The sequence below is a fragment of the Podarcis bocagei genome (assembly GCF_964188305.1).
Source record: "Podarcis bocagei genome assembly, chromosome: 4".
NCBI lineage: Eukaryota > Metazoa > Chordata > Lepidosauria > Squamata > Lacertidae > Podarcis > Podarcis bocagei.
In genome coordinates, this window is record NC_138128.1 from 52781210 (window position 1) to 52807167 (window position 25958).

At 40.8% G+C, this 25958-nt stretch overlaps 1 protein-coding gene across 33 annotated transcripts in view; it reads right to left on the reverse strand.

Annotated features, from left to right (window-relative positions):
• The window catches only part of ABLIM1 (actin binding LIM protein 1), a 208286-nt gene that overhangs the window by 58121 nt on the left and 124207 nt on the right, over positions 1 to 25958 (reverse strand). For all 33 annotated transcript variants that reach the window (XM_081192939.1, XM_081192950.1, XM_081192946.1 and 30 more), the window contains 3 exons: positions 18959 to 19085; positions 17334 to 17427; positions 432 to 519 (listed from right to left, as the gene is read on the reverse strand). In XM_081192939.1, coding sequence (XP_081049065.1) covers positions 432 to 519; positions 17334 to 17427; positions 18959 to 19085 — 309 coding nt within the window. The remainder of the gene's footprint in view (positions 1 to 431; positions 520 to 17333; positions 17428 to 18958; positions 19086 to 25958) is intronic.

Below are 25958 nucleotides of genomic sequence, written 5' to 3' on the forward strand. Positions count from 1 at the left end.
CCAATTGAAAACAGCCACATTTGTACATAATGCTAAACCAAATGGTGAATTAGGGTGAAAGTGCAAGCACTTGGAGATGAGATTGCAACTGCTTTGCTCCTTTCTCAGTTCCCTTTATGTCATCCAGTGTTTGGTCTAGCATGTTATCTGAACCTGTTATCAGGGTTAAGCTCTCTCCTCCTTACCCAAGAGCTGTAGTCAAGATTTGGAGAATATGAAAACTGGGAGAGGGGTCACCAAATATTTCTGGCAGAGGGATTCTCCAGCAGACATAGTTCATAAATAGAGGTCTGAAATGTTACATACGAATTACTAAAGAAGTGGATCTTTGTCAGTCACTTTGGTTTATTTTATTTATTTACATCAATTTGATTCTGCTTTTTCATATGCTCAAAGCAGCTCCCAAACTTAAAAAATAGTTTTGTCCTTACCTTGCAGGTACATTTCTTCTCCTTCTGTGAACATCTGATTGCATCTGCTGCATCGTGCACAGCTTGGATGGTAATGCTTGTCCCCTGCCTGCAGAAATACAAATTCAAGAAAATGTGACCTGACCCATACCACACATATTCATTATAGCCTATGTATGATACTGCTTGGTTGTAAATTGTTTTGGGTTGCATTTGGCAAGAAAAAGTGACCAATATATTAAATACATAAGTAAATAAATTCTGAACACATGTATGCCAATATATAAACTCACATTCCTCACTACTCCATTTCAGCTTTGCCCCAAAGGGACCATTTGCTTGTTTTAATAGCAAGAGGTCAGCACCTAGTATTTCTCTTTCCTTTCCACTGCTATTAGCCTTGACTCTTAGGAGACATATAGCCCCCGTGGAAAACTGGGATTGACACTTTAATTTAATTTACACTGACCATTAACTGGGTGTACAAGAAGGTAAGCATTCAATATACTGTATTGTTGGCCTGAATTGGATTTAAAGTTGCAGTCTAGAGGTGATAAATGCTTTTTAATCTCATTACTAAATCCAAATACTCTTAGTCACCCAAGTCTCCTAGATAAATTGATACGAGACTGAGTAGACTTAAAAGTGATTCCATTTATATTATTTAACAACTTGTATCCCACTTTTTCACAAAGTAGTGAATTAAAAGCAGCTCACATAAGTCACACAACACATAGAAACAAATCCAACATAACATTACAGAAAAATCAAATACCAGCAAAAAAGCAACATCAATAGTTGAGGTAATAACACTAAAGCAAGAAGGTCTAGGAAGACTATAGCAATGAAAAGTCTTCTGGAACAACCATGAATTGGCAAAGCATCTCAAGCAGGGGTCTCCAGCTTTTCGGAGCTCAAGGGCACATTTGAAAATCTAGCGAACTGTGGTCGGCCCCACAAAATACCTGTTTCATGGAAGAAAAACTGATGAAGCTCGGGATCACCACCCCCAGCAAACAATAACAAAACATCTATGCTCTGTCACACCCACCCCTCCCTAACAAGAAACTCTCTCAACCAAACAAAAATAAATTGTGTGTGTTTTTTATTTTAAAAAATCTTTAAAAATGAGGAGTGGCAGGAGGCCATAGTGGGTGCCAAGGGGCATGTTTGAGGGTGCCATGGTGCCCACGGGGACCACATCAGGGAGCTCAGGTCCAAAGGAACAAAATGTCGGTGTCTGACGAACTGCACTCAGAAGGGCATCAAGTAAGTGCCCGTATTAATTGGGAATGCCAAGTTCCTTTTGTGAAGATGTATTACTGAAGATGTATTACTGGACTAAGGCTATAATCTTCAGCATTCTTACTAGGGTCCAAGTCCTTCCAAGTAAACATGCATTGAATAAGTAACTTTGAAGTGAAAGAAAGGAAGCACTAAACTATAGGTTCATAGCTGCATTCAATTAAATGATCATCTATGGCAGAATACCAACAGATTGTTCTCTGTTGTGTCCTCTCACTTGAGGCAAAAGTTAGCATTAGCAAGAGAATTACACAGAATGACAGCATTATAAGTTAATGATACTAACTGAGACTTCATTGCAGCCTTAGTCTCCCCACTGGCAAATTAGGAAAATATCAAGTATCTGAGAGGTGTCTAAACATATTGAACAAATCAAATTAAAAGCAAAATAGATTGAGTGGCTGCACTTGCTAATACTTGCATAACCATGAACTGCAGAATTTAACAGAATGAAGAAACATATACAGTACAGTAAAACTGTTTTTTAAAAAGGTATGTGTGTTTGGAAACTGTGCAGAATTAAAATGATAAACTCGGAGTCAAGAGAACTAGTGTCATCTCATTCTAGAACTTAATTCCACTGAATCATTCATTGTCTGGTTTCCTGCAGAAACCTGTCTTTACTTAACAGGCTAGTTAACCCAAAATCAGAGATGCTTAGGGATCATAAAAACAAAAACACTAGCCTCCCTTAGCTTCAGAAGTTTTTTTGTGGGGGGGGGACTAATAACAGCGTTTTATGACATCTTTGGGGAGGTGTACATGCACGTACATCGTATAGTTAAAGCCATGGTTTTCCCAGTAGTGATGTATGAAAGTGAGAGCTGGACCATAAAGAAGGCTGATCGCCGAAGAGTTGATGCTTTTGAATTATGGTGCTGGAGGAGACTCTTGAGAGTCCCATGGACTGCAAGAAGATCAAACGTATCCATTCTTAAGGAAATCAGCCCTCGGTGCTCACTGGAAGGACAGATCCTGAAGCTGAGGCTCCAATACTTTGGCCACCTCATGAGGAGAGAAGACTCCCTGGAAAAGACCCTGATGCTGGGAAAGATGGAGGGCACAAGGAGAAGGGGACGACAGAGGACGAGATGGTTGGACAGTGTTCTCGAAGCTACAAACATGAGTCTGACCCAACTGTGGGAGGCAGTGGAAGACAGGAGTGCCTGGCGTGCTCTGGCCCATGGGGTCACAAAGAGTCGGACACGACTAAACGACTAAACAACAACATGCACGGCTGCAGACAAGCAACATCAAAGTTGTTAAGAAACAGTTCGGGCTAGTCATTCGAAATCCTTTACAAATAAGGCTCTCTTCCTTATTCGTCCGGGCAAAAGTTGCATTGTAGAATTTTGTATCAAAAATTGAAATGTACTTTTGTTTGCAATACAGTATTACTCAAGGGGTAGTTTCTATGTGGTAAGGTATGAGATAGCCATAGCCAGCTTTACCCATGTTACTCTCTTTCTAACCAAAAGCTATAATCATGGTTTGTGTTTGTTAGCAGCTTGTGGGAGAACAAAGCAGCTGTGGTTTCCTTCCTGCAGACCAGGACATAGTCTTGACTTTCTCTAGGTTACACTTAAAGTATGCAATCCCAGCTTGAGGACCAAACGAATAATGCCATGCCAGTTTACTCCAAAATGTCTTATTCCCAAGAAAATGTCTGTAGTATTTCTATCTAGGGGTACACAAAGTACACAACTATACTTTCCACCCTTCCTTTCTTCACCAAACTTGTAGGCTGCAAGAACTATTGGAACTACACCCCGATCAGATGGATGTTTTCCCTCTGTGTTAAGCGTAAGTACTTCTGACCTCATTTTTCTGCTCCTTTCCAAGAGAACAACCATTGGAAAGCAGATACACATTATCAGGCACCCACCAGGATTTCTTCACTGCCAATGGATCTGGCAGAAGGACAGCTAATTATGAACAGATATTTTCTCTTGGCCAAAGGGACACATTTTTTGAGTATTACAGTTCAACAGCTGGGTTCAGCCCTCCTATCTCAATAACTCTTTCCTATCATTTGACAAAGAATTAATTTTAATGCTGTGTTCCTCTTACAGTAAGAAAGCAATTCCCTTTCTCACAATAATGAACCATTCCATTTTGACAACTAGAACTAGTAAAATATTTAACAGTACCCCATTTCTGTATATGTCACTATGGTATTAAATACTCTCTCAGGAGCAAAACACTATTAAAACAACCTGCCTTTGTGCTGTATGGGTATTTTATGACCCTTGGAATGTTAATGGAACACCTTACATAGCAGAGCAGCCTAATGTTTACAGCATGGCTTTATTAAAAAAAAATCCCCAAAGCTGCAGGTAATTCCCCTCCATCTGAAATTCACATGATGCCTTCTTCAAACATTACCTCTTCTAACTTTGGAATTCTTACTTTACGGCTATGTCTCGCTCTCAGTTTTCCTTAGTCTGCTATCACTGGTTAAACAAAACATGGGGGGGGGGGAATATAATATTCTACCAACTGCCCTGTGATGAGCCATTTATTAAGTTTGTTTGATACATGGGCTGTTTTTTGTGAAATACAGAGTAATCACCACAATAAAGGCTGGTAAACATATTAGGATACAGGGATAATACTTGGAAGACAAGGGCTCCCATTCCTGAAAACAGATATACACTAGTCATCTAATGAAAAGCAAAGCTGTGTGGTTTGTTATTACCACCTCAAGCTCTCCTGCTTTTTGCCTTACTCTTTCCAAAGTGGAGAAACAAACCACAGAGTGGTTGGTTTAGCATTACGTTCAAACCATTGCTCGTGGTTTGTTCCTCTCTAAATAAATCACAATCTGAAGTCACGAGATGAATCACAAGTGCAGGTTCAGATGAAGCTCTAAACCAGTCACTTGGTGGCTTGTTCCCCCACTGACTAAGGGAACGGAGATTGTTTTGAGATGTGTGCCCCAACCTGCAGTTCATGCACATTGTGGTTAAAATAAACTGCAGTTTAGCATCATAAACAAACACCAAAAGACTTTCTAAAGTTTGTAGTCAATATTTCAGGTTTTAGGGTTTATTTAGATTCATTTCAGGGGCAAACCAGATGACTTTTTACATCAAACATGTCATACATTTTCAAGTTACAGGTAGGTAGCCATGTTGGTCTGCCGTAGTCAAAACAAAATAAAAAAATCCCTTCCAGCAGCACCTTAGAGACCAACTAAGTTTGTTATTGGTATGAGCTTCTGTGTGCATGGTATCTGAAGAAGTGTGCATGAACACGAAAGCTCATACCAATAACAAACTTAGTTGGTCTCTAAGGTGCTACTGGAAGGGATTTTTATACATTTTCAAATAATTCTGTATAAATTAGTGGGTGCCACAGGGTAACACAGGGCTGCTGGAGGGAAGAGAGGTCTACCTACACAATCTTGGATGTTACCCTCAAATTTATATACCACTGAGGTTCTATGTATTCAAATGCAGGGACATTCCACTCTGAAACAGGGAATGTCCATATGTTGATATGTATTAACCTTAGAAAGAAAAAGGATTTTAAGGGCTTCAAGTCACAGGCCTTAAACACCCCAAAATTGGGGGCAAACTGCACACAGCTGAGAATCACATGTAGTTTGTACCTAAACGCAGAAGTTTCTACCTTTTTGTTGAGTCTAGATGATAGGTTCCTCTCATTACACAATTTCATTATTCTATTCTATTATTTAATTTTATTGCATTTTACACATAAAATTTTATTTTATTTCTTGCTATATTTCAAGGGTCTAACAATTTGATAATACATTTCTATATAGGTTCCCTTCTCTCCCCTTTACCACAAATCCTGGACATATATATCGGATTTCTACAGTGTCTCTGAAAGCTGCTAGGTTGACATCTGGTTCCAATTTTAGGGTGAATGTTTCACTTGTGTTTTATGGTTGTTTCATTGTTCGAAAGGGTCACTTCAGGATGGATCTACATTGTGCTTTAAACTGGCTGTGTGTAGGATATTAGAAGAACATCTGGAAACCAAGAATTCTAGCAGATTTTATTTTTAAGCATGCTGCTGCTGAGGCCACAAACTCAGACATAAGACTGAGGTGAGGCTTCTTAACTCTTACATTGTATGCCATTTCCCCACACTCCCGCCCCCGCCCCCATTTTTTCGCAGTCTTCAAATGCCAACAATGCCAGGTCAGCTACATGTCACTGAAGATCAATTTGACTCTTGAACACTTCAATGTCTTTGCACACAGGCTGTGGTTCAGCATAGGAATATCCTTTGAGCCTTTCTTACTGTAAGAGTGCAATACAGTGGTACCTCGGGATGCGAACGGGATCCATTCCGGAGTCCCGCTCGCATCCTGAATGGGACATAAGACGCGATGGCACGGGTTGCGTTTTGCCACTTCTGTGCATGACGTCATTTTGAGCGTCTGCACATGCGTGAGCGGCGAAACCCAGAAGTAAGTCACTCTGTTACTTCTGGGTTGCCGCGGAGCGCAACCCAAAAGCACTCATTCACATTCAACCCAAGGTATGACTGTACTAACCCAACCCTCCTCATGTAGCTGGCTCTCCAAAGCACAATTTAAAACAGGGATCACTATTATGACACCCGTGGGTGCCAATGTGCCTACCAGTATGTTCAATGGTACCCCCCAAAAGGTATCAGTAAATAGCCCTTCAAAATACAACAATGCACTGGAGACTTCCTGCTGCACTGCATTGGCCTCTTCTACACTGAACCCTACCACCACTCCTTAAACATGCTCACATTTCACTGGGTGGCAGGATTGGAACCCTTCCTCCCTGTTCTGTTCTGTTCTGAGCAGAGAAGAGGCATAAAGATCCTTCCTCTGTGAGCAAGCATAGTGGTGGTTGATGAAGGTGCTTTTTTTACATTGTTTGGTGGGAGGGTGAGGAGACACATACCCACACCACATTGTGGAACTGTCTCTTTTCATTATGGCAGCTATTTCGTGTTATGCCACACTCCCACAGGACTCATTCAAAATATGCCAAGCGGCCCTGGTTGGTCTAAAATCAAGATTGACTACATAGTAATATTTTGTTACATGGTCCACTTGCTTTACCTGTTTGTTAAAATTGTTTACTCGAAATTCACTCCCTGCATTCTGGGAACGCGAAAGCATTGAAAAGTGGGCCAAAAACAACCTTTGAAACTCGCCTTTTTTCCTCTACAGCCAGCCACCTCAGAAGAGTCCTTTAGAGCTTTTCACAATCTGACTTGACTTTAGAAAGTTTATGGATAAGTTAACTACCACCAGATCCTTGGGGGAATCCACTATCCTGTTTGGCACCTTGGGTAATCTGGATCAATTAGTTATGCAAATTGTGACACAGTACAATTTTACAGGCAAATCCACCCAAGTGCATGTGTCATGTGCATGTATATGCTTGTGTTGTGTCGATTGGTGCCAAGTTATTCCTGTCATTTACAAAAGGCACCAACTGATTGACATCTAAGTCCCTGTTAGATATTTGCATCTGGGCAGTAAATGAACACTATCCAGCACAAGATGTTTACAAATCACTGGAGGAAGCATCAACAATTTGGGCTTCCATAGGGAGAAAGGAGTGATAGAAATTTAATTAATAAATAAATACCATGTTCGTTGTGGGGCAGCCATGCACTGCCCATCTGTAGTATTATTACAGTCTCTCTGGGACAACACCTGCACAGACAATCTAAATTTACTATGGCGTGTATTTAGCAAAGGAAAGATGAAAGCAGCCTGTCTCCCCCTCTCTACTAATAGGCATGTCTGGTTTAGCACTCCCAACCAGAAATACAGGGAAACAAGACTAATCAGGAAACGAACACTGTGACATCTTTTTTTTTAAAGGGAAGACAAACAGGGATGGTTTCTGTGTTAATGCACCCTTAGGCATGAAACTACCAAAGTTGGGGGGGGGGCCTGAATCAACCAGAGTAAGAGACAGGTACAGAATTGTTTCAACCATCAACTACAATGCTCAGTTAGCTTTCAATCCTGGAACTTTCTCAGAATCCTTGGCATATCAGAGGACTCTGAAATTCCTTGCTTCTCATTAGAAGATAGCAAGGAATGTGATTATTTCTGGGGGAAAGAAGGCAAATAAGTAGAAAGGCAAAGAAGGCAGCAGGAAGTAAACAAACAAACAAGCAAAAACAGCAACCATCGGCAAAAGACTCCTAATTTGGGGGAATAAAAAAATTCCTTCCAGTAGCACCTTAAAGACCAACTAAGTTAGTTCTTGGTATGAGCTTTCGTGTGCATGCACACTTCTTCAGATACCAGAAGAAGTATCTGAAGAAGTGTGCATGCACACGAAAGCTCATACCAAGAACTAACTTAGTTGGTCTTTAAGGTGCTACTGGAAGGAATTTTTTTATTTTGACTATGGCAGACCAACACGGCTACCTATCTGTAACTAATTTGGGGGAGTGGGTCTAGCTGCATTCATTTTTCCTCCCTAAATTTTGTTATTTGTTTTTTAAATGTATATACCATCCTATACCTGCAGGTCCTAGGACAGTTCAAAGGATAAAATCAGAAAATAAAATCACAGAATACATAATCAGAATAAAAACAAAAACAACCCAATAACACCCCCCCAAAAAAAAACATTTTGGAAGGCCATAGGATGGAGAGGGAAGCTCTACAAAAACACAAGCTCTGAGTTCAAATTCTCTGCATGCCAAAGTGGAATGACAACCAGACCAGTGTGGTGGAAGGTGCACTAAACTGTACTGTTCCGCCTGCCCTTCCTGGAGGCTTCTTCAACACCTCTATTGCTTGTACTACCCCTTTCAAGTTATGGTTTTCCATCCAAAATTATATGCTAGATTTCCTGTTGAAGCATTGAAAATAAACAAGCAAAACCTGATTGTTCAGAGGTAGTTTTCTGGGGAGAGGAGGGAGAATAAATGAGTGTACATATCCCTGAGCAATATTGGCCTGCAAGGCTGAAGACAAATAACAGTCTTTAGAACACCTTTAGAGCCAGCATTGTCTGTGGTGTACATGATAATTTTTCCAGTCTCACCAAAGAAATTTTGCAGGCTTCTGAAGCATTAAAATCCTAATGACCTGTTTGACTAAAGTTGGTAATGGATAAAAGAAACATTTATGGATACCATGAACAAGGAGTGCTCTACCAACTTGGGGTGGGGTGGGGTTAGGGATGGGGTACATTAGTCTACCTCCAGCCTCTCAAACACTGAACTAAAATTATTTTGAGGATGAACAAAAGCCGCATGTGAGAGACAACCTGGGTGCTGAAACTTAACAGGTAAATCCCAAGCTGCAGCAGCAGGAAATCTGGACATTATTTTCTGACAGGTAATCAGGAATTTGAGAGCAAAGCTCATGCAAGCAAGCTTAACTTTTTTTTCTAAATTCCTATGAAGTATCACAAGATTTTCCAAGGGAACAATGAAATCCAAATTGTTTCACAAAGGAGATTTTTTATTCCTTGCACAATTTCTGTTTCTTTGTAATTTATTTCCCCCGCAAGCTCTTTATATTTACTTAATATTACTTCTCAATAGCATTTTTCTGGATGGGGGGGATGAACGAGGAGACAGATTATGCACTGGCCTTCAAAACCATGTCTCCTAGGCAGCTGTGACCAACACAATGTTGCCAATTTCACATATGACTAATACGTTTCTGCAGTTTAAATGTCTCTGCAGATATATATATTGGGTCATCATAGGCTCTAATGAGTTTGAATAATACATGTTTGCCAAAAACTACAACCAATGTAATGTGTGGGTAGCATACGGAAACTAAAAGATTTTCACGGAGATATTCACTACTGTATTTATTTATTTTAAAATATTTACATCCTGTCTCTCCTAAATGTTCAGGTAGGGCAACAATAAAGTTCAGCAAAATATAGTAAAAATACAAATATATGAGTTACCAGTGAAAAAAGCAAAGGGGCCCTAAAGCAGCAAATTCTCCTATAGCAATTTGTAGACATATAGGTTTATTCTGAGATGCAAATAGACTCAGCAACAAATCTATTTATTTTTAAATGATGCAGCAGCTTTTAGAGTTACACCCCCCACCCACAAGAAACAATTTCTCTGTCCCACTGAGATATTTCACTAGTGTAGCCTATGCATAAGGCATAGTCATGGTTTTCACTTCTTCGTTTCACAGTAATTTAAGATTGACTGTGATGTAATATGGGAAACGCTTTTCCATGTAAAATATATTCAAAGGAATACCATAAAAGCAAAGCACACACTAAAAACAGTTCAAAAAGAAATTAAAATTCAACCCAATGAATGACAAACATTATTAATACAGTACATATATTCAGTATAACATATCTCATGACAAAGACAAGAAGCCACGCCAACTGCAAACAGGCATATTCTATTCTTGCTGTCTGCTTGGCATATGGAGTCACCCCATCTCCCCTGCCCACATATTTTTCTCCTGAAAGTATTGTGCTCTCTCATTGCACACTTACATCTCACAAGAATTTGGAAGCATTTACCTTCTGCTAAGGCTTCTTTGCTGTGCTTTCTAAAACTTTTCCATCCAGTGAGGTGCTCATTCCACTTTCCTCAGATTCAAAAGAACTGCGAGAAACATCTTGCTGACACACAAAAACTCCCAAAGCACAATCTCACTGAACTGGCTAGCATAACCTCTGATAATATTTCTAATCCAAAAGACAGCCCTCTCTTCATTCCAAATTGCAACCCTCCAGTAGCCCAATCACTGCACAGTGAAGAGAAGGACTGTTCAGTCTTTTCAGTTCAAGCTCAGAATCAATGGATCAGTCCATTGTGGAGGAAAAGACAGGGGGAGGTCACATTAGTCCAGGTGAGGGCAATACCATTTGTTTGTATTTAGGGTTGCCATATGTCCTCTTTTTCCAGGACACGGCCTCTTTTTCATAGGTATGTAAAATGAGTCTCATCATAGCAATCCATAGTTAAAAGTATAAGCTGGCAAATGTGTCCTCTTTTTTGCTCTTCAAAATATGGCAAACCTGACTAGGTGTAATAATTTAACAGAATTACTCAGAGCTTGGTTCTTTCTGAGTGAAGTCAGCACCTTGGGGATACTTCGAGAATCAAGCAGAGCTGCACAGAAATGTTTTTCAAAAAAGTTTGAGGACATTCTGTATCCAAAAGACTATACTTTATTTACTAAGCATCCGGTAGATATTAAACAACTGACAGTGGAGTCTTGTAAACATCTGCTCAACAGTAAACCTCATTTATTCAATGGAACCTACTTCCAGGTACGTTTGTACAGAATTGCAGCCCTAATCTTAACCAGAGTCTTCATATTAGTAACTGGCCCCCTTAAAAAAAAACTGTCCTTGAGCCAATTCTCTTGCTTGATTTTCTGGTAAGCTGTAGAATAATATTATGTTGCCAGGCCATTTAACAGCAATTATCTAAACAATATATTCCTGTGCATATCATACAGATGATTTGAATATTGGATTTCTGAAGCTAACTAAATCAGAGAGGAAGGAATTTGTATGCCAAGCTGCACTATTATTTTAAAACAGGTACTTGACATATGAAAATTTCAAATATTCATCTCAGCTTCATTGCTAAACCTGAAATTTAATTGGGTTATTAATTGGGTTGGGTTAATTGTAATTTCAGTCTTGGCTGCTACAGTTCCATTACACTGGGATTTCATTCCTTTCTGTTAAACTCAATTCTAATTAGTCCAATTCTAGCGGGAATGATGGAAAGATATGAATCTGTGATGTAATCCCTATAAAATATGTTTTTCAAACCTGGTAACAAGTGACATAAGTGGGCCCAGGGAGGGATGCATAAAGTGTAAGTTTAGAGCCACAGGTCTGTGGGTGTCCTTGAAGCAGCTTAAAGTCTAAAAAAAGTATTTATTTCAAGAGCATGACGTTCTTTCTTTTTTTCTTTCTTTCTTTCTTTCTTTCTTTCTTTCTTTCTTTCTTTCTTTCTTTCTTTCTTTTTTCTCCCAGTCTCCCACCCTGGGAGATCTTTCCTTTCCCGCTTTTCACCCAGGATCCTTGAGCAACCATCCATCACTTTCATGTGTGTATAATCCTCATAATGATCCAGAGTAGAGGACACCAAGGAAACCAAAAAAGAAAGAAAGAAAGAAAGAAAGAAAGAAAGAAAGAAAGAAAGAAAGAAAGAAAGAAAGAAGATAGAAGAAGGAGAGGAATAGAAGGGGGGAAGAAAAATAAATAAAAAATACTTCTGATTTTCTGTCTGTCAGTTACATCCAAAAAATATTCAGGATATGACTTTCAGAAGCTACAGCCCATTTTGTGAGATGCTAGATCTTGGCTTGTTGTGATGATGCAACAGCTTGAACCCTGCTTCCCTATGTGTTTTGGCAAATGTCTTTTACCTCCTTGGACTGAGACTGTAGGCCTTGAGGGTACCCCCTGAAGCATGAACACATCTTATTTTCATATCATGTCACCTCAAACTCTCTCTTTTAAAAATGTATTAGTATAATGAAAAGTTGAAACGTTATGGGATGGTATTTCAAACAGCTCACCACACCAACCAGACTCCATTAGCTGCTATATAGATAAAGGAACGGATCATAGTTGTGAAGTGAGAGTGGTGCCCTGCTCAGGCCTCTACTCAGGGGCAGAACAAGGCTTTATTTCACCTGGGTCAAGGATCCAGTTTGCAAGGATGCTCATTTGCAAGGGGGGGGGCTAGGAGCCTCAATGGCACCCCTCTGGAGGCTTCAGTACAGGCTACATGATCTCCTGCGATGATTTTGCAAAGTTTATTGCAGATAAAGTCGCTCAGATTCAGGAACAGGTAGACTCCACCATGGGAGCAGGGCCGGGGCAGGAGAGTGCTAGAGTCCTGTCTAGTCAAGTTGTGTGGGATCAATTCCAATCTGCTACCCCCGAGGATGTGGACAGGCTGCTTGGACGAGTGAAACCAACCACGTGTCTCCTTGATCCTTGCCCATCCTGGCTTATAAAAGCTAGCCGGGAAGGGCTGGGCGATGGGCTTCACGGGGTGGTGAATGCTTCTCTCTGTGAGGGAGCCTTCCCAGACCTGCTGAAAGAGGCGGTTATCAAACCGCTTCTTAAAAAACCATCTTTAGATGTGGCCAATATCGCCCAGTCTCAAATCTTCCATTCTTGGGCAAGGTGATTGAGCGAGTGGTTGCTGAACAACTCCAGGCAAGCCTGGAAGAAGTGGACCATCTGGATCCCTTCCAGTCGGGATTCAGGCCTCATCATGGGACTGAAACTGCCTTGGTCGCACTGGTCGATGATCTCCGGCAGGTTAGGGACAGAGGTAAGAGCTGTTTCCTAGTTCTGCTGGATCTCTCAGCGGCTTTTGATAACATCGACCATAACATCCTTCTGAACCGTCTTGAGGGGCTGGGAGCTGTGGGCACTCTTATACAGTGGTTCCGGTCCTTCCTCCTGGGCCGTGTTCAGAAAGTGGTGGTGGGGGATGAGTGTTCAGACCCCTGGGCTCTCACTTGTGGGGTGCCTCAGGGTTCTGTCCTCTCCCCCATGCTTTTCAACATCTACATGCAGCCGCTGGGAGAGATCACCAGGGGGTTTGAGCTGGGTGTTCATCAATATGCGGATGATACCCAGCTCTACCTCTCTTTCAAATCAGAACCAGTGAAGGAGGTGACGGTCCTGTGTGAGTGTCTGGAGGCGGTTAGAGGATGGATGGCAGCTAACAGATTGAGGTTGAATCCTGACAAGACAGAATTGCTGTTTTGGGGGGACAGGAGGTGGGCAGGTGTGGAGGACTCCCTGGTCCTGAATGGAGTAACTGTGCCCCTGAAGGACCAGGTGCGCAGCCTGGGAGTCATTTTGGACTCACAACTGTCTATTGAGGCGCAGGTCAATTCTGTATCCACAGCAGCTGTTTACCAGCTCCATTTGGTATGCAGGCTGAGACCCTATCTGCCCGCGGACTGTCTCACGGGTGTGGTGCATGCTCTGGTTATCTCGCACTTGGACTACTGCAATGCGCTCTATGTGGGGCTACCTTTGAAGGTGACCTGGAAACTACAACTAATCCAGAATGCAGCAGCTAGACTGGTGACTGGGAGTGGCCGCTGAGACCACATAACACCGGTCTTGAGAGACCTACATTGGCTCCCAGTACGTTTCTGAGCACAATTCAAAGTGTTGGTGCTGACCTTTAAAGCCCTAAACGGCCTCGGTCCAGTATTACCTGAAGGAGCATCTCCACCCCCATCGTTCTGCCCAGACACTGCGGTCCAGTGCTGAGGGCCTTCTGGCGGTTCCACACACACATTTATACACACATAATATAAAAGCAGAAAATCATAGATAGTGTAATATATTGTAGCTATTACTTCTTAGAAATGTTGAGAAGATATAGCCTGCACTATGTTTTCGAAGATTAACAAAATAAACTTTCCACTAAATTAAAGATAAGCCCTCATTCTTTTCATACCATCGTTTCCTGTTAAGGATACAGCAGCCAACAGGAAACTAGCAGTTTTCCACTGATGCTGGTTCCTCTCTGCCCTTGTTACCATGGCAATAGCTCTATAGAGCCTTACTATGTAATAAATTATACAAGTTCTTTTTTGTGCATTGCTAGAAATTAGCACAGCTTAATTAAGGTTTAATCAGCTATTATACTTGGTATCATTAGGTGTTCTTGAACTACAGATTTACAAATTCATCTGCAGTAGATGAGCTTTCCTTTCTACTCCTTGTTCTGAAAGGTCAAAGAGGATTTTTGTTGCTGTTGTTATTGTAATGGTTGCAGTGCCTACTCTTCCTGCTGAATCTCCTGGTTTTATTTTCCCTACTGGCTTGTTTGATAAGGATTCATTCTCATTCTGTGAGCTGGACTGCTGACTTAATGTTCAGCGCCACTTGCCCCAGTTGTCTAATCAGTTCCAGGTTCTCATATGGTTAATTTGAACCTTCCCACCGTTGGTAGTTCTTATTTGTCAGGGACTGTGCTGAGGAGGGCTGCACAGATGAGGAATGGTAGGAGCCTACCCCTTCCCCTTCTCCTGATCAGGATCCTGATCTTCCCAGGAGCAGTGAGACAGTAAAGATTTGGAACAGTGGTTCGCAGAGGGAAACAGTTCAGAAGGCAAAAGTTGGGAAGAGCTGGATGGTGAACAGCTAGGAGAAGAACTGGGAAAGAGAGAGAGTTAACAGACTCCGGTTTGCTGGAAAGTGTCCAGCCGATCAGTTCAAGATCACAGAGATTAGATAAGGTAGCTGCACAGAAGGCACAGTGGTTGCGAAATCGGGTTGCAAGACGAGGAAGTGACAAGGGTGACTCTGGGGGAAGTGGGTGTAAACCTTAATAAGGAGCACCTTTACTCTGAGAATGGGCTCTTTGTTCTTTCGCTGTGATCATTAAAATCTCTTTAAATGGTAAGAGACTATTTTTGCTTTGTTCTGCTTATCCACGGCTAAAGGGAGGGAGGAAGCCACTTCCCCGAAGCCTGACATTATCTGACTCTGAGAGGCCCTGTACTGAATGCAACAAATGGGACAGCTGTAAAATTGGTTCCTGCATCTATCTTGAATTCTATAGCTCATGGTTAGTGAGGAGAGGGCCTAACCACGAATCCCAGATCTGACAACATGCTAATCCGAACCTTGGCTTGGTTCAAAACAACATGGCAGCAAAAAGGAGCAGGGAATAGGAAAGTAGCTACAATCTCTCCCCCCCCCCCCCGCCCTGTCACCCACGTTTGTGTAGTCCTGTTACAGATGTGTATCTGAAGAAGTGTGCTTGCACACGAAAGCTCATACCAAGAACTAACTTAGTTGGTCTTTAAGGTGCTACTGGAAGGAATTTTTTTATTTTGTGTAGTCCTGGTAAGCTATAGTTTTGCTTTACTGTGTCCTGTGAATCAGGTCAATGTCTCCATCTCATTTGACAAATTATTGCTTCTCGATATCCATAGAACCCATTCAGTTTTGTAATCTCCACCAGCTGAGCAGTGATGAATCAAAATCCAATTTAATAAGAAAGGTGAAGAAAAACATGCTAGATACACAACCTCAATCTTTATAAAAACCCAGAGTTTCCTTTTATAGGGACTAGTGCTGCCCTCTGGTGTATTTCTTCTATGACAGTACTGGTTTAATCTATCTAAAGTGCACACACATCTTCTTATCAAAATCTATGGAAAACTACACAGAGAAAAGATCTTTAAATGTTCACAAAGCAAACTAAAGTAAAAGAAAGTGTTATAGCATGTAGGAAATGCACTGCTCCAAAGCATTCAGACATCTACTTCTGCAAAAATACCAGGAAGAACATGCTGAAGATGTTAAATAATCCATCATTTGAGCTCCAAAAAATTAAACATAATTGGCAGCCATTTTTTTGTTGATTCCTATTTTCTAGTGACATTGTCAATCCTGGAAGGGGACAGGGTTGGTGAGGTCTATGGGGAGTATGGGAGGAATTGGTGAGGTCTAAGGAGGGTTAGGGAAAGGGGTTGACAAGCCTAGCAAGCAGGGGAGCTGCTGTGTGTGTGTACACACAAACACACAGTACAAAGAACTCTCTTCATGTGAACCAGGAAGTAACCTATTCAAATGAAGAAGATATCTTAAATCATTTCCAGGGATGCAAAAAAAGAGCTGCTATTACACATCAATGAAGAAATGAATGGATTTAATATAGGGAAAATATTAGAGAAATGAGCCTAACGAGAGTATTCTCAGTGGGTATGGAACACTGACTGACAGGTTTTTGCGAAATAAAAATTGGGCAAGGTAGTGGAATGGGGTGGCTGGAATCCTGAAAAGAAGCACCACACACTGTAAGCTTCTGCTGTAGGGTTCTACTTGTCTGATACTATTTCTAAGTGCCACCAACATGCATAGTGTCTACTAGGAGTGAAAGGGCAGAAGGCAGGGACCCCTTAACAGTAGGTGGAACCAGAGTCCATGAGAGGAAGAGCCAACTAGTTCTAATTTTGTCCCCATGCTCCTCTCTGTTGAGTTTTACAAGGGCAACACTGAGACTAAGGAAGTTGAGGAATGCAAGAGGCAGTACCCTGGACTGGTTATAAGTGAAAATGAAGGCAGGAGAATATAGCTGAGGGCAAACTGGGGGTGGTGTGGCAGTGCTCCATTTACCTCAATGGGCCAGGCTCCACTAGAGTAATATATGAAAAATAGCCATACAAAAACACAAAGCTCAGGAATATTAGAATGGCTAAATCTCTGTCAATGGAAAGAAAAGCAGTTCCCACCACAAAGAAAATGACAGCGCATTTAAGTCAGGGAAAGCAAACTGGATCTGGCCAATGGGCCAGAACTAGAATTGGCCCATCTTCCATGGGCCACTTTTGAAGTCAAGAGATTCAACTTCAAAGGAAGAATTGGGAGTTCACTCTATACAATTCTGTATTGTTATTTTCTACCTTTGCAGATACTTCAGATACTTTCTTGCAACAAGCATTTTCCAGAACTAAAAAGTACTTTCTTTTAAAACTACATTTAAAGTACCAGTATATCCTTTTAATATTAGAAAATATTACAGTAGAATGAAGTGTTGGACATGCTCCTACTGTACAAAAATATGTGCTTCATTTCTTCTCCTTTAAACAGAAAAATACTGTTACACTAAGCCATGCAGCTCTCTTACCTCTAGGACTTTCCCAGTGATGAACTGGTGGCATGCTTCACATTTGACACCAAAGAGAACCTGATAGTCCTTTTCACAGTAAGGTGCACCATCTCTGAAAGTAATCCACATGATGTAAATCAGTTTCTCCAATATGCTAAATGCATATTTGATGCATTGAAACAGCTGGGGTGAAGACAAGGTAGCTGTTTTGCCCTCAACAATTAAAAAATGTGTTTGTTCAAGTATAATGGCTTCGGCCTTGTATACCTAAAGGAGTGTCTCCACCCCCATCTTTCAGCCCAGAAACTGAGGTCCAGCTCCGAGAGCTGTCCAGCGGTTCCCTCATTGCAAGAAGTGAAGTTACAGAGAACCAATCACAGGGCCTTCTCAATAGTAGCATCTGCCCTGTGAACATGCAGTCAGATGTCAAAGTGATAAACAATTATACAACCTTCCATAGACACCTGAAGGCTGCCCTGTATCAGAAAGCTTTTAATGTCTGATTTATTGTGTGTTCTTTTATATTTTGTTGGAAGCCACCCAGAGTGGGGCAATGCGGTCAGATGGGCAGGGTACAAATAATACGTTGTTGTTGTTGTTGTACAAATAATATGCTGTTGTGGTTGTATGAGCACGGCTGCCCCACCATGCCATCCACTACTGCTAGGAATGCTTATAATAAATGAGTGTATGTCTGACAGTTTGGAGAACTGATCTGACATCAAGTGTCAGGTAAGCCAAAGAAGTGATGCAGATGCCCTGATCAAACAGTTCTATTTTTATGTTTATTTTCAGCACCACTTTGTTTCCTTTGGTATCCTCAGTGACAGAAAAATCTTTCTCTCTTTTTTTTTAGCACCACACAAGCGTCATGGTGTGGAACAGAGGTGTAAGTTATGCAGGTAGATCTGTCAATTACACAAGTCAGATAAGAAATAATGGACAGTGCAGATTATATTAGAAAAGTTTTATCTGGCCATTCAAGCAACAACATTCAGCAAAGACCTGCCTGGAATCAAGAACCTCATGTATTTCAAACACAGATGGGTGCATTTATGACACCTATTATTTTAATCTGGCTGTTCAGTTAGTGCCTACAAGTATCAAAAAATCTCTCTTCCCTTGTATATTGTGCAATATTTCTCTCTTGCCTCTGAAGAATCAGCAATTGGTGCAATTTGAGAAGTGATACTTGATGGAATGATGGCTTACTCTATCTGGGAAGATGAGTGGACACACATTGATTTTCTATGTGCTATGGAGGGAGGTGGAATATAGTGGAAGCAGATTACATTGTACACTCCTCCACTTCATAAGACAGAGATGCGCAGTGATCTGTTACCAAAATCTATTGCAATTTCTTATGCACTTGCAGACATCCAAGGAGAAGGGAGGCAATACCACTGTATCGCTGTCTAGTTCACAATATGGTTCTCTGATAAGAATGAATCCTGCTGGGCAAAGGGGTCGGTTCTCCTGTGGGTATTACCAGTGGATCAAGAGCAGGACTTCTAGCTGAGTACTCACCAGTAGGAACACTAAGAGATCCTGTTGTAATATACCTTTGGTACTGTCACTTATTCAAAAAACAGGTCAAACCACTGTGTATTTAATGCAACAAAGATAAATGAGGAGCTGCTTACTTGCTGATGTATTCTCCAGTCAGGACTTTTGCACAGGCCTTGCATTTGAAGCATCCCAGATGCCACTGCTTATCCAGTGCTAATAATGCTTGTCCATTCTTTATATCTCTTCCACAGCCTGCACAATCTGAAAATAAAGCAATATGCATAGATCAATTGGCCTGCGTTTCCCCCAGCCAGCCACTCCAAGATTAGACCAGCTACCGTCTCTATGAAGCAATATAATATACTTTATGTACTCCAGCACATAAATTCTATGTAGAACAAAAATTCTAAAACATCTGGCTGGCAGACTGGGCCACATGTTGCATATATTATTTTTAAGTTTAGATACAGGCAAATATAGCCCTGTCTTTGAAAGAAAACAACTGACAATTTTCTTCCAGCTTCACCAAAATGCAAGAATATGATTAATTTTATTTTTTGCATACAGCTACTCTAATTAGCACCCAGGATCAAACATTTCCCCCTTTCAAGGAGTTGGGGCTGACAATCCTTTTTATCTCATTCCTCTCATTGTCCTTTACATTTCTATCCTCTAGATGGCAGTAACTCTCTAAATGTTGTCATGAAAAGCTAGTAGGTAGAATATGTAAGGGGTAAGGGTATAAAAGATCGGGTTGTTTTCTTTTAAGGAAACCAGAGCTTCATTCTCTGCTTCTCTTGGGTATAGGTATAGAAAAAGTATACTAAAAGAAAGAATTTCAACAGATATTTCAGGCTGGTAAAAAAAGGAACAGGCCATTATGCCTAGACTCTACTTCAGAACTTGGGAGTAAAGGCAACCTTGTCCTGATTTTCTGAAATTATCTGAACCAAGAAAAAAGCTAAGGGAATAAAAGCTGCATCAGGAAGTATGAATGTATCTACCTTCCTTTACAAGGTATTGCAAAACTGTGGTCATAAATGTTGGAACCAAAAAGCTAAAGAATATTTTCTGCATTGAAAATCGACACAGAAAGTCAATTCAATAAATAAATAAGTGTATTAAAAATTCACAGATGATTGTGATTCATTCAAATAACCAACTTTTTAGTGCAAAACACTAAAAATCCGGTTCCATTATGAATATTAAACTTTTAAAAATATTGCAACTTGCTTTGTCATTAGGACAAGAAATAAAAGAATAAACAAAGATCCATTTTGATGCCTCAGTATCTCAGCTTCACTATTTGCGTTTGACATCCTTATATTAACACACACCAACTGATGTGAATCAGCAGTCAATGAACAATGAAAGGGAAACCAGTCTAGTCACTGTGGAAAAGGACTAGTTCAATTAGTATATTTTAAAAAACCCTGATCTGTGCAGTTCAAACTATTCATGGAACCTTTTGAGTGTAAATGCCCAGAAAGCCATGGGTTACAACAACATTATCTTGTGCCAATGTGGCTACTGGAACCTCTTGCCCTTATATTGTAATGAAATATCACTGTGTTGTCATGTGAGAAGATTTTTACCCTGGCTACAAGTTTCACAAACCCATGAAAAGCCAATTAGACTTCCAAAAGCCACTGTTTTTAACTATTTATTATTCCCTGTAACATGTTTTGCATAACTCCAAAAGTATGCAAAAATACTCTCCAAATCAATGAAGTGATGTCAGTGAATGTTGGACTAGCTTGTTATACTGCAACTCTTAAATTATAATTTCCTTGTAGCATCTAGCTGCTGGACAGGATACAGAACTAGAAGAAACACTGATCTAACCAGTGAAATGAACACTGCCATTGTGTCTTACTTGTGAGCTTTCCAGAGATGTTTCACTGGCCAGATCAGTAGACAGAATATCAAGTTAGAAGGACCATCAGTCTGATCCTGGATGACAGTCTTTATATTCAGACAGTACAGGTCAGGTGTCCCCAAATGGTATTGACTCATAGTAAGCACAAGCCCCGAGTTGCATATATTTTGGTTAAAAATTAAAGTGCTCCAGGGTGACTTTAGAATGTCCAAAAGATTTCCTATTTGATGCCCAACAACCAGGAATTTGAACTGGCCATCAAGAAATACGAAAAAATATATACTTGGGGGCCAGACATGAAGCTACTCTGTGTTTGTTCCAAGAAGCAAATGGATTCAGACTATGGACGGTGAAGAGATTGCTTCTTCCTATCTGCATCACTTGCATAGGTGCTCTGTTCCCTTGGGGTGCCTCAGGGTTTGCTGACTGTATATTTATAGGTATTTTTAATTGTTTAATGTACCCCTACATTGATTAAGCAGCTTATACATTCCTTAAAATATAATCATCTTCCTCCGCCAAACTTAGCCACTATAATGGACCCATCCAATGATCTATCATGTACAAATGTGGAAAAAAGAATCCCACAATTCCATTTATCTGTACCTTGTTTTGATGAAGAGAGCTATAGATGAGACCCCATATTATGAAATGCACAATAATGCAGAGCCCATCAGCCAAGTAGCATCAAGAAATAAATCTGTCAAAGAAAATGCTTCAAAGCCAATTTATTTTACTTTTGCTAAGAGCAAAACAAATCCTTGCCAGCAGCTACAGAAGAGCCTTGCCATCAAAAGTGGCATGCATACAACAAAGGGACCCAATTTCCTCAGGGAAATGAGCTTCATCTTCTAACAGAGTAACGATCAGAAGCAAGTTTTACTTGACGTCCAAAGTAAAAGCTTATTTTTTGAATTGTGAAAAATATCTTGATTTGTGTCTTTCAAATGGTTTACATTTGTGGGGGGGGGATCCAATTATATGGCAGTATAAACAGAATTATTGGCCTCCCCACTGCTGCAAAAAAGCATTTGTGTGTGTCTTGTGTATAGTTACTTACTTGAATAGTATTATCAAACTTAAAAACAGAAATAAATGGTAGTCTGGGCATTACTGGCTACATCAGAGGTTTTCAAGTTTTCTATTTCCAGAGAACATTTTGCACATCAACTTATCTCCTGAGAATCTCCTGAGCATGTGCCACAGAAACCATGCACGGTCCAGTGGATTATGGAGCATGTTTTAGGGTGCATGTTCTACAGCTGGTGAGACTTATCATAGCACCTGGTGGACAGCTGGACAATTCCAGAACACAGCTTTGTGGCTGCCCATTTTAAGGCAAGGGTGGGATAACTATGGTCCTCCAATTGTTGATGGACTACGGTTTGTACCATTAGCTATGCTGGCAATGGACTACTAGAGCTACAGCCCACCATTACCAGGAGGACTGCAGCTTCTGCATCACATGCTAGGGGAGGAGCATAAGGATAAGATTGTCTGCTATTATTATTATTATCATCACCCTTTATTTTTCTTCATCATTACTGTACGATTCTCTGAAACACCTTTTGACAAGCATTGTTATTAATAGTTTGCTTTACTCCCTTATCAGTACTTCATACAACGACTGCTTATAACTCAAAACAGACAGTTTTTTTGGCCAAACACACAGCAGCTCTTAAAGGTCTAGTTTTATGTTAGCATATTCAAACCAGCATCAATCAGAGGAATTCAACTGCAGGTATCATGCTCCTGGACAGTCGTTGCGCCATTGTACTTAATGAATATACAGAGCAACTAACTGAACAGTGAAGGGTAGTATACAGTAAGACAAGAAGTAGGTAAGGCACAGTCCCATCTAGTGGAGTTCTAGGCAATCAGTATACATGCCCTTGTAGAAGAGCTGGCTCACTGATGAAGCGGGATGAAGCACCAGTCACAGCACACATACACACACAACTTGCAAGAACACTGCCCCCTCTCACCCAGTCTGTGAGAGCAGGGAGCGTTTCAGCATGGTGCATTGCCTCTTTCCCACCTCTGGGATGGAGAAGATGCGCTGCAACGCCTTGTGGAACGCTTCCTCCTCCCACTGAGGCTGCAAGAAGGGAGGCGTTCTGCTGCTGAGCTTTGCCACTGAGCGGGAAGGGAGGTTTGACAAGGGAGAAGTGCTTCCCAAAGTTTCCCCAGCCCAGCCCAGAAGGGTGGCAAGGCTTTGCACTGGCTGCTTCTTAAGAAACCCACACAAAGCCTTCCTGTTGGATGTGAAGGGAGCTTCGTAAGGCATTTCTCCTTAAGGAGAAGCGCTTTCCAAAGCTTTCCCACCCCAGCCTGGAGGAGTGGTGAGGCTTTCCAAGGGATTCTCCTTTCTGAGCCTTTGCAAATCCTTGTCACTGGGCATGTGGGAGTGGGGATTCTACAGGAGCCTTTTCGCCTCAGGCGCCAAAACGTCTTCGGCCACCCCTGACTAACTGTACAAATGTGCAGTTTGGGGCTATATGCTAGACTGAAAGCACAAAAGTCTTCTCTATCAACACCCCTCAAAAAACTCCCAGAACTCCCAGTGAACTGTTGCCAAGGCCCATCAGAATGCAACACTTTAAGAAACAGGGGACAGAGAGGATATCTGCTACCTTTGGCCTTGTTGCAGCAGTATGGGAATATGAATACGTCGCAACAGAAGTTTTCGACAGAAGACAGTGCTGCAGGAGACATATCTAAAAGTGATCCATTGCAGGGATGGCTTTTTTGTGAAACCAACTTGGATTTATATTTACTGTTTGTTTCTACATGCTTCTATATTAGGATGTGATGGTGGAGGATTAGAACATGCATATTTGAGACTAGAGATATATATCTCATATCATTTCAAAAAGCAGCTGAGGGCAGAGTCAGAAAAAGGGGATAATATTGCTTGGGGATCTAATCTGACTGGTCTGTATTTTGCCAATGCCTGCAATAAAATGCTTTTTATAAAATAAATCTATTTTGACATATCATAACTGACATTCACCATACGCAAATGTCATGCCCTATATAATCACTTTCACTGCAGGCTTTCTAAGCTATGTTCTTACAGTTTACAACACAGTGACACTTTGTTTAAACTCTGTTCTTTCAACTTACATTGACACTAATACACATACATGCAAACCTACACACACCACGTAGAAATAAAAAGATTTAAAGTTTCTCTGTGCAGAATTGTAACACAGGAACCTGAGAGACCTGGAAACCATACATTTGCCCTGAGAAATACTGTGGATTCTGCAATGGCTACTATGACACAGCAACAAGAGATCTATTTATTTTCAGTATCACAATATTTCCTTAGTATCAACAGGTATATAGCATATGGAGGCAAAATTTAAACCCTAGTGAGTGCCTGTGATTGGGCTGCACACAGCAAAACCTGGTATAACACAGCAAACAACACACACAAACATCGGGGGTGGGGAGAGATCTTACTACAGTCACCATAAATCATGTACACTGTTATTACTATGCAAAACCAGCCCAAAATCACCAATAACATACCAAAAAATCATAACATAGCAAGATACAATGGGTGATCTTCATGAGTTTTTGTGTATACAAACTACAGCTTATAGTGTGGTATATTCATCTGAAAATTCATTCATTTTGAATAAATCATGTAAAGCAGGCTACACTCCAAACTTGAAACCATATTCCATTATATTCTCACTAAAGCACAGTGATATGGCAACCTTCTTCCTCCTCTGCTTCTGAATACCAGTTGCTGGAAACAGCAGAGTGGAGAGTGCTATTGTTGCTCAGCTCCTGCTTGTGGTTTCCCACAGGCTTCTGGTTGAGAACAGAATGCTGGACTAAAGGAGTTGTCAGCTGATCCAGCAGGCTCTTCTTATGTTCTTACACTCTTATAATGTTGTTCCCATGGATCCTTTACCCATATAAATATACAGCACAGCAGCATGGTGTGTGGGAGGGAGGGATGTAGGTCGCCATTAACACAGTGCCATTTACTGAAATTTAAGATATCTTTTTTACTTCTCCTCTGAGAAAAATTTCATTGTTGTGTATATAGAGAACAATAATCCACTGATGTTTAGTCTCCAAGAGTATGAGATATATCTCACTGGGGACTTGATTAATCCTTTCAGGGACAAAAAACACGCAGCAGGATTTCAAGGTCTGTCTTATCCAGGCCTTGAACAGGGCAATTTACCAGTGGCTCCCTATCATCTTATGAATGCCTTGTTCACTTAACGTACGATAGGTGAACCTGTTTCTCTCTGGCAGATATTTAATAGTATACCTTTTTGGCACATAAACACTTAATGTGGAGAGAACACAAGAACATTACAAGGACAAGGTAGGGCAGTCTTAAGTATTATAAATCTGAGGGAGCTATAGGTTCTTCTGTCTCTCACACACAATTTTTTAAGGGTGTGTGTGAGAGCAGAGAAATAATTTATATATGGCTGGCAGGCAAAAAAGAGAATGAGATGGAGCCTGGATATGTCATGACTGGCAAAATTAAACTGTAGAACCACAATTAGGGTTGCGTTCGTTCCCAGGAGATCTAATAGTAATTGATGCAATTGTTTCAAACTACAAATATAAAGAAGTGATTTCAAAGGATGCTATCAACAAATCTCAGTCTTCAAGCAGATGGAAAATTGTGAGTACATTTCGAGTGATAAAACTGGGCCTATTGCCTGATTCTGAGCTGTTGACTTACCCCTGAGCCAATTGTGCAATTTTATAAATGTTGTACTGAGCAATCAAACCCTAGATCTTTAAAGTAAATTCAAGGTGTTAGGAAATAACACCAAATGCACTCTGTAAGTAATTTTAATATGCAGTTTAAGCAAGTGTGCTAATGAGGGTGGGTGGAGAAGAGATAGCTTTCTCTCTACTAATCTTCCCACTTGTAGCACGTAGAAACCTCTTAGATCCATATTTTGATCCCTCTCAATGTACAAGAAGATCCAATTTGCTTCCAAAGCAGCTCCTTTTCAAATTCTATTCTATTTCAAATCTTTAGTAGATTTAGGAAATATTTCATTCTAAACAGTGGAAAACCATGACAATATGACTGAACAATAAAGACTCTAGTTCAGAGTAGTCAAAATGCTGCACACCAGAAGATATTGGACTACAACCACTATCATCCTTGATCCTTGGCCATGTTGGTTGGGGTTGATGGGAGTTGGAGTCCAACAACATCCAGAGGGCACCATAGTAGCATAATTTTGATGTTCCATGTCTGG